At 40.0% G+C, this 9,823-nt stretch overlaps 1 protein-coding gene across 5 annotated transcripts; it reads left to right on the top strand.

Annotated features, from left to right (window-relative positions):
* Nucleotides 1-612: 612 nt before the first annotated feature.
* LOC137129912 (membrane-spanning 4-domains subfamily A member 6B-like) lies at nucleotides 613-7,995 on the top strand. Of its 5 annotated transcripts, none has more exons than XM_067509363.1 (9): nucleotides 613-838; nucleotides 2,767-2,869; nucleotides 3,047-3,160; nucleotides 3,329-3,385; nucleotides 4,529-4,666; nucleotides 5,138-5,185; nucleotides 5,386-5,499; nucleotides 5,687-5,785; nucleotides 7,260-7,995. In XM_067509363.1, the coding sequence occupies exons 2-9, from the start codon at nucleotides 2,774-2,776 to the stop codon at nucleotides 7,368-7,370; spliced, it is 777 nt and encodes a 258-aa protein (XP_067365464.1). In that variant the 5' UTR covers nucleotides 613-838; nucleotides 2,767-2,773; the 3' UTR covers nucleotides 7,371-7,995. The 5 variants fall into 5 exon arrangements, with proteins under 5 accessions (XP_067365464.1, XP_067365456.1, XP_067365490.1 ...); XM_067509355.1 differs by having other exon boundaries at nucleotides 621-838; nucleotides 2,764-2,869; XM_067509379.1 differs by having other exon boundaries at nucleotides 638-838; nucleotides 2,764-2,869; nucleotides 7,263-7,995.
* Nucleotides 7,996-9,823: the final 1,828 nt, after the last annotated feature.

Here is a 9,823-nt window from a genome sequence, read left to right as displayed (position 1 = left end):
TCTGTTACAAGCTGATGCTTAAGGTACCCGTTTTAATGCAATTTTTCTTCTAACTCTAATGTATTTTGTGTATAAAGTTGTTCCTGTATATAAAGTGTACCTGCAATGTCAATTCCTCACGCAGTAGTTCCCAGGGTGTCAAATTGTGGTGCTCCTGCAGAATCCAATAGTAATGCCAAGGGGTAGCTGTGGCATCAATCTGATACGCCAAAGGACGTACAAAGCAGCACAATTTGATGCTGTAGGAAGTGTCAATATCTGACACTGTGGGATGAGAACATGTTGGCCCAGTCAAAAAGGGGAGCAGTTGGTTTTCATTATTGCTAGTTCAGGAAAAAAACATTTTCTCAATGTGCCCCCCTTTCATTGAGGGTGTGCCCCATTCTGGCCCCCTTTTGTAAGTTTCTACACACACCCCTGCTTATTTATATGAATTAGTTTTAAGGACTTAAGTAGCATCAGTTTCGGTATAGCTCACACCCAAACTACTTGAATGAAATAAATTCTTTTTTCAGGTGATCTACCTCAGAAATTACTTTTTAAAGCTTTATTCTACTGATTACTCACTTGTCATTTGCTTTATGTTTGTCACAATTTTGTCTAAACCCATCACTTACATGTCATTTCCAGCGTTATGTGTTGAGCTTACGTAATAAGCTACTGCGAACTGCAGTCGTGCATGGGAACTGCACCACCGAGCAAGTCCACAGAAAAGTCGCAGCATCAGTGATGCCGCAGTGAAATCCAGCTCCTGAACACACCCTGCTGCAGCCTGCAGAGCAGCCACACAGCACTGACAGCACCTTCACTGAGGGGATAAGCAAAGACCAGCGCTGAGGTAAGATCAGATCTATTCACCGCAGCTTTTGTCCCGCAGCACAAACCAGGACAGGTGACCTGGGACAAGACGGAGAGTGACCGAAGGAGCGTAGCATCCACGGTTCGGTTGAATCAGAAGTTGTTATGGACACAGCTGAGTGGGAACGCAGCATCATCTAACAGGATGGACGTCCTAAAATATCCAGGCCCGTCTTGTGTCGCTCCTGGACCTGGGCCAAATCTTCCTGCGGTCCCTTTCACGTCTCCCCTGCAGACCACGGGGCTGTCCTCTGACGGGCTGTGTCAGTTGTTTCTAAATGTTTCTGCATAATATTCATCCAAATATATGTTTAAACGTGTAGATTTTGTCTGTTGAAAAGTAAAATTACTGATTGCAAGTCATGATTATCAATATGATGGTTTTATGATTTGGTTTTAGTTGTCTACTGTGGCACCAACACAAGTCCTTGGGTTTGCTGACACGAGGGTGTCACTGGATGTCAGAATTGAAAATCAGCCTTCCGGTTTAGGCCTAGACAGAGACACATAAGAGAAATTAAGTTTGTTTGCATATTTATTGCTCCAGCATGTGTCTTTATTTGGTGCTGATAAGTCTTTTAAAAATGTACCAGTGAAGGCATGTTGGAGAGAAACCTTCATTTTTTATTTTCCTAACACATAACGACTTTACTTGAATAACTTGAATAATGGAAACATACCAATCCCTCTATTGCATTTAAGTGGCCTGAACATCCAGTTGGTGTAACATCTTTGTTAGAGGACAATGTCGAAGCAGAAGTGACCTGGGGAGTCATAGCATCAGTCTTGTTGTTCTAGAATAGCCTCCTGCAGCCTTTTTATTTTTTTTGCTGTTGGAATAAACTAACTCCATTGTGCCATCAAGTTTCACATTAGAGGTGTAACGTCCAATCAGTAACTTTAACTGAGCTTTCAACTGCATCTAACAAAGACTCTTTCCACCTGCAGTTCAGGGGCCAGTTTAGGGCCAATGCCTCATCACAAACTTTTTATTTTTTTGCATTTCAACAGCTGCATAACCTGCTCTCAGCCGAAATCTTGCTGGTCTACAATGAAGCGCTGCATGGGTTTGTCATGAGCAGCGTGACCAACTAAAACTGTGTAGCTACCATTAAAAGCATCTGCCTAATCCAAAAAGAAAAACCTGAGGTTTAGTAGGTTCAAAAATCCAGGAGCAACACTTGAGACATTGTAGCCTGCCACTGCTGTTGTGCTCTGATCTTACCTGGCTGGGAAAGCTGTGATGGAATGATGTGGCCTGGTTTTAAAAGGTTTGTGAAAAATTTCCGAACTGGGTCCAGCCCAGAATTTGCACCTATTTCCTTGTTGGTAGAAGATGTGTAGCAGTTTCATCTCTCAGCTCACTTAAGATCATTAGTGTCTTGACATCTTTCTTTATTCAGCTATGCATTGAAGGATGTGTGGCAAACTTAAAGTGTCTGACAGGTGGGCTCTTGCTGTACACGGTAAATGCACCAATTGAAGGCCAGATTATTGACTGGGCTACTGCATTAGAGTTATCATGTGAATTTTCTGACCATTAGTGGCTCTGAAGAGCAGTGAGGATAAGCTGCAAACGAAGACACATATACACAATCAGCACAGTTTCTGACAATAGTGGGGGCTAGTACACAATACACAGTACAAGTACAAAGCATTAAACCTGATTTGCTGGAAAAATGTTCAATCACCTTTGTTTAATGTATTCTTCAGGCCATTCTGTATATATACACACACGCACACACACACACACACACACACACACACACACACACACACACACACACACACACACACACACACACACACACACACACACACACCTGCCTGTCCATTAGCAGCTCTTTCTCTTTCAGTCCTTTTGACACACTGTGCTGTTAAATCTGAGAGTTTTTTTTTCAACAGCAGCAGCACGATGGCTCATAATGACAAAGACCCGATGCCTGAGCTGGGGACTCTCTCTCCGCACCAATTGCAGTCCCACCTCAAGATGGAGCCCAAGACTCTTGGGGTGAGCATTCAGTGTATGAACCACATGCTATTCCCTGATTCATAACACTCCATGAAAATGAGCTAAAATATTGGAGATATTACCCAGGTGTAGGGTTTTCTGATTTAAAGAACCATTTTAGCCTATATGACATATTTGGAAAACATCTAATCACTTCTTCTGTCTACCTCTTTCCAGGCAATCCAGATTGTTATTGGAGCTTTGATACTTTGTCTGAGTGCCTCAATGCTCCAGATCCATGAGGTCCACTTTACTGGAGATGTGGCCCTCTTCCTGATTGTTGTTGTACAGGTCAGTTAGAAGCCACCCAATAAAACATTTTGGTTAAACTATGCATAGTTCCAGATTAGTACGGTCATAGCATATTTTCATGCGTTTTCATTTTTTTCATCAGTGCTTTATTAATATATAACTGATGGATGAATGCTGTGTGTAAGTATGTTTTTTGTAACCCACCAGGTGACTCTGTCTGGTTCAGTGTTGGTCCACAGTGGGAGGAGGCCTACTCTGTTCTGGGTGAGTCCATCTCTTGCAGTCAGAGCTGAGCAGGCTGGATCATCTTAAATACTACAGATCAGTATTGGACATATGCAATGAGCAAAATTCACTCCGGACGTCACAGTAGTGATCTATTATATTAATCTCATATTGGTTTTATTGTCTTATTGCTCCGATTTGTTTATTAGGTATTTTGTGAATTACAGTCTGTAATATGTACAGTTAGGTTTACACAAGAAGCTTATGGTTAAGACTAAGGTAAGTCTTGAGGAAATGACAAAGTAGAAGTAATGTTCCCATATTAAGTGTGTGTGTGTGTGTGTATGCGTGCATGCCTGCATGCATGGGTGTGTGTGTGTCTGTGCAAATGGCTGGTGTGCAAAAAAAGGCCCCAATGAAGTCACATATGCCCTTGACTGAGAGAGACTACACTATTGTGTATATATATATATATATATATATATATATATATATATATATATATATATATATATATATATATATATATATATATATATATATATATATATATATATATATATATATATATATATATATATATATATATATATATATATATATATATTATATACCAAATATCCATTGATGATCTTAACTGTTTCTCCTGTTAGGTGATGCAGAGCTGATCCCAACCAACACAAATAAGAGTTGTGTTTCTAAATGATATGGTACTATAAGATGAAGTTTACCAGTACAAACACAACATGACATAGAACCACCATATTTTGCTGTAGGAGTATTTGAACATGTTATATTGATGCTGACATAAAACGGATGAATAAATATAAAAACAACCTCTCTTTTTTTTGTATTTAATGAAAAAGGAAATATTAAACCCAACCAAACTGCTGTGTTTGCACACTTATAATCCAGCACTTTTGAATGTTCAGGACAAAGATTTTATTACATTAGCTGCCATTTCCTTGCCATTGTAAGAAGCAGCAGTCGCCATTTAGGTGCCTAACAGCACTTTTAGATGACAGGGCAGAGACAACAACAACAACAACATCCGAGCTTGTTTAGGTTGGAGGGAGGCTTCAGATGATTGCATGGAGGCATAATGCAGCATCATAAAATGTTTATCATAAAATGTTTATGTATTTACCCATCTGTACATGCGCACTCTGTTGTCATTTGCAGGTGAAATGTGTCCTAGTGTTGCATCTCATCAGTGCTGCTTTTGCCACCGCTGCCCTGGGTCTGATGTCTAAACACCTCCCCTACCGTCAGGATTCTTACCACTGTGAACACTGCCGCAGACTGGAGCTCCATGCTGTGGTATTGTCTTTATAACTTACATAAATTCATTAGATTGTAGACTGGATTAGATTTGAAGGTTTTAATGATCATAAAGATCAGCAGAGTAGCCAAATCTATAGCTAGGGCTGAAAATAAGCTTTTTTTATGTAAAAATATAGCATATTTCTCTGGCAAGAGGATTCAACAGAAACTGATTGACCTAAAAACATCATGAAATTGCTGCCAGAAAATTCAGTTTTGGACTAAATGTGATGGGTACGTCAGGATTTGCTCTCTACATTGTTTTTAGAAAATAAAAGAATAAGAGTCTTGCCTGGTGCAAGACTGAAACAATGTTTGCAGGACAGAAACACATTCTTGAACAATAGAAATTTACTCAGTTTACACTGTCATAGTATCACTATGTATCACTCACTTGAATTCATAGTTGAAACTACATGTTGCAAAAGAGCAGACTCCATGTTTCTCTGTCTTTACTGTCTACTGCAGCAACATTGTTTCAGGAAATGCACCGGGCTGGTCGAGCAAAAGTGTAAAGTAAGTGACTACTGTTACAACTAATACTTTAGATAGATAGGTTATGTTGTGTTGGCTTGCAGTGTGCATGTAGAACACAGTTTGGTAGAAAAGCTTTTTTGACACTTTTTTTGACACTTTTTTTCATGAAATCATCAGTGCCATCGCAAAAAAACTGTTTTCTGACCATAGTGTATATGACCATGGATTTCTCTACATAGCTGTTAATTGATGGGATCCTGGGGACACTGGTGATTTTCCTGGTGCTGGAGCTGTTGATCTGTATCACTGCCATGCTGTTTGGACTTAGTGTCCTCGCTGCTAATAGACATAAGGTGAGCTCTGATACATTCAAACTACACATAGTCAGATTGGACCTATAGGGTGCAGTAAAAGTCATACAGCCACTCTTTGGTGCGTCCACCTCCAGTTACTGTCAGTATTCTTGCAAAAAGCTAAGGTAAATGACCACTTACCAAACATAAGGTCTGTTTATTGTGTATGTGTGTGTGTGTCCTGCAGCCTTCCAGTCAGAGACCTGTCTATCCTCAGAGTCGCCCTCCACCTGCTCCAGCTGTGCAGGCTGTTCATGCTGCTCCAGCTGCAGCTGGGCCATCTCAGGTAACACTGTTTATAGGCAGGTGCACAGTACAGCGTGCAGCCTCACAACACCAATGGCTCTAGCTGTGACATTGTAAGGTTATGCCCTGGTTCATTTGTTGTTTTGCAGATTCACTGTGTGTTAAAGAGAGGGGACCAGTAGATACTACAGTATGTCCACAGATTGCATCGTTATCCTGTACAATGCCTGAACTTAGGTGTTCATTTAGTCTCCAAAGAAACCCGTCTGGGCCTTTTCAGTATTATAGTAATAAACTGTTTGTACATCTTGGATCTGAACATGATTCGACTTGCCAGGAAGTATTTTTTATTTGTCTTCGATTTGAGATTGTCTCATAGTTGTAAAGAACATTATTTGTGAAGTCTACAAAAGAACAACAACAGTCTCGAGAGTTAACACTAATCTGTTTACCGGATCAATAGATGCACTTTGTACTACCAAGGCAATGGCATGTAAAAGAATCACACGCAGGCAAACATGAATATACTGTGAGGGAAAGAACACAGATTAATTTATGCTATGGGCTGCTGTAGCTGCTGTGACAGGCAATGCTTTACACTGATAACACACAGACATTCGAAGCCCCCAGTGCCAGCAACATTTAACTGTGAAAAAAATCAAAGACTGATGTTGCAAAGTTGTCTAAAAAGGGCAGTTTTCATATAATTTTTTGTGAATGTAAATACATCACACATAATTGGGTCCAGGGGCAGTAAGATTTGTTTCTAAGGTAATTTATTACTCTTGAAACTGAGTACTTACTAATATAAACTTATTTCTTTTTAAGTAATAATAAGCAAAAGTAACTATTCATTACTCTGAGTGGGTCACTAGCCCAATGTTTGGAAGCAACACTGCTCAGACTTTTATCAACTTAAGATGGCATTAAAGCCTTGTTTGCAAAGCTAGATGGCAGTGGTGAGCAGTTGGCCTCTGGCTGCACCTCAACATTGGTAACTTTAGCAACTGACAAAGCAAGGATTTAGAGTTTGGCTTGTTAAGCAGCATACTCAACTTGTTAATCTTCTCCTTCCTCTTCTGAGCACTACATGCTGGGAAATCAACCTTTCCTAACAGGCATTCTTCGTTGGTATTTTGACCATGGTCTATATGGTAAAGTGTTCCTGTTTTTTGTATTATATGATTGTCTTTTCATGGGGCGGCCCTTTAATGCAAAGTGAATTTCAGTGAGAAAAAAATGTATCATGTCATATTGTATCATATCATAACATATTGTAACAACAGCCCCTGATGTTTCAATGAAAATCCTACTGTTCTGATATATTTCTACAAATTAGGTTCCATACTTCTTGCCACAAAATAACAGACAAACCTTTGCACAATGTGCTTAATTCCGTATAAAACATGGTGTTAAACCAAACTGGGTCATTTTGAGTGCCGCCTTAAACTACAATTCACTCACGTGAATTCACTCACAATTCACTCACACTTTCAGTTTTCTCTGTGTGTCAGCAGGTGACTGTGGTTGTGGCCGAACCAGATTCCGAGCAGATAGAGGAAAGCCCCACCCCACCCACTGAACCCCAGGTGGAGCCAATGGAGGCTTCGACTGCAGAACCCTGAGCTCAGCACACACTGCTCCCTGTGGTGTCACGTCATGTCAGTGACAGTGTTATTGTGTCATCAACTATTCCAGTCAGCCTTGTGCTGCTCATTGTAATTAGGACTGTTTTCACATTTAGTTTGTGAGATCTTGTGGTAAACTCAGGTGACAACAAATGGCAGCAGATGTGACGAATAATTGTGAATGCCCCAAACAAAAGGTTATGATCCTGCCATTTCACTTCTGGCATGACATGAACACAGCAGCACTGCTGGACTCACACTACACCAAGTTGTGGTTAGGATATGAACCAGTGTTAGTAGCAATGAAGGATATATTCACTTATCTAATAGTGTGTACAAATTTTGTGTTATTTAGAAGGAAAACTGATTTAGTTTGTACAATTTTGCCTTTCACAAATCTATCTTGCCTAAAACATATTTGAATGTTTTAATAACATGTAACTACTTTATTGAGTTTATGCTATTATAAAATTGTCTTAATTCCAGAATTAACTATAATATAGTCACTGATCTACTGTCTGTTGTCCATTGTCCATTCATTGTTGGCTTTAATATTTAAAACTGTTATCTCAAGATAGGAGCTTCAAATAAAGCAGATTCAAAGAGAATGGTCAAAACCAAATCAACTGAGCCCATGATATATCACATTATAAAAACGGTGGATCCTACATTTCTTCTAACTCAATAATGTCTCTAACAACCACAACAGCGCTGATTACAGCTGGAGATACAGTTCAACAACGGTGAAATAACAAAACGAGTCGACTTTTGTCTTTTACTTGCACATGGGGAGCCCGGCTCTTTCTTGTCTGAAAGAGCTCAGAGTGGACACACTCAAATGATCCTATTGAGGTGATTTGAGTTTCTCATTAGGATGTCCCTTTTCCATAAGCAGCAGAAAGGATTACTTATCTGTAACTGCAGTCCTACAGGAATCAACCAAACAATGATTGAATTTATGAGTTTATGTTCTGGAGACATTGAGGTAATTATTTTGATTCATCCATCCATTTTCTGCTGCCTATGCTGAGTCAGGTTGCAATGGCAGCAGACTAAGTAGCAGAATGTTTTTGAAGATTTGCAGTCATCTAGGTCATTGCCATTCTCACCTTGAAGGTTGTTGAGGTCACGTGGATTATTCTCCTCCACAACCACCAAAGTGTTGATAATTTTTAAATTGCCAGGAAAGAGATGCTTGGACTTGGAATGCACAGTTGGCATTTTCTTACGAGAGGAGAAATATCTACAAGAATCTACACAGTTCATCAGATAATCTTGGCCAAACCTTAAATTAAAGCTTTTTACACTTAAAGCACATCAATGCAGTAATTCTGCTGATAAGAAAGCCTGTGCTTAATTCTGTCTTTGTATACATACTCAGATTTTTATGCATCTGGACCCTGTTAAATCCTGTTTGTGAGCAGTAGGTGTCGGCAGAGAACAACTTCAAAAGAGAAGCAAAACCATTTGTTGTATCACTCTGGTTACAAAAAACAGACAAATGATTCTACAGCCAAGAAACCATGGTAATAAGATTAAACATCATCAAAGTGAGTATTATCCTCATATGTAGATGTTATGTAACATGTTTTTTGCCAGAACTAGTCGTGTGCAGCAGAGTGGATTTCAGAACATGTTTGTGCCACTGTAGGCACTCCTGTTTCATGCTCTTTATCTGGTTAATATTGGTCTGAATGAATAATGATGACTGTTTCATTGAGCACTTGATAAATTGTTCACAGATAAAGCATTTGTGTGACGCCTTCCTTTGGTGACGCTGTTTATGGTCTAACTGACATGGCCATTCATCCACATGCCCTGCCCATGTCAATTGCAATAACCAAAATGTCGGTGAAGGTTCTCAGTTACCCAGGTGTGGTTGTCAGAAGGTGAGTCATGACTAGTTGGCTTCTTGGAAATGTTTTGCTACTCATCCCCTTAGCTTCTTCTGTTGGATGGAAAGTGGAAATTTTTTTTTTTTCTAATATCATCCAGGGGGGTCGGGGTGCTCAACCACCACCACCCGACCTCACCACCCAGGAGACAAGGGCCCTTACAGCCCTAACAGAGATAAAAATAAGACTTGCCTGCATGAATGCAATGGAAAATGGGCCATCATCCTGAACTCTGCACATTACCACATTCTTAAAAGAGATTCCACCAAAACTACAGGAAAAGGTGATTGACTATTTAAAACACCTCGAAAGTGACCATTGACTGGGCAACATATAGCACCACTGCTTATATCCTGGAGAAGCCCCCCCTTTTTTATGGACTCTCCAAAATACAAAATGAAGTAGCCCCCGTCAGACCAGCAGCATGAAGTACTTGGCCACCATCCTGTCACGGTTAGTTGGACACACTTGACCACCTCATCCAAAACTCAAAGGCGTTTGCAGCATAGTTCAAGGAGCTGAAACTGGAGGAAACCATGGTATCCTTTCATGTCA

This window comes from Channa argus, chromosome 1 (assembly GCF_033026475.1).
Source record: "Channa argus isolate prfri chromosome 1, Channa argus male v1.0, whole genome shotgun sequence".
NCBI lineage: Eukaryota > Metazoa > Chordata > Actinopteri > Anabantiformes > Channidae > Channa > Channa argus.
Note: the sequence above shows the minus strand (reverse complement) of the source record. Positions and strands in the feature narration are given on the sequence as shown.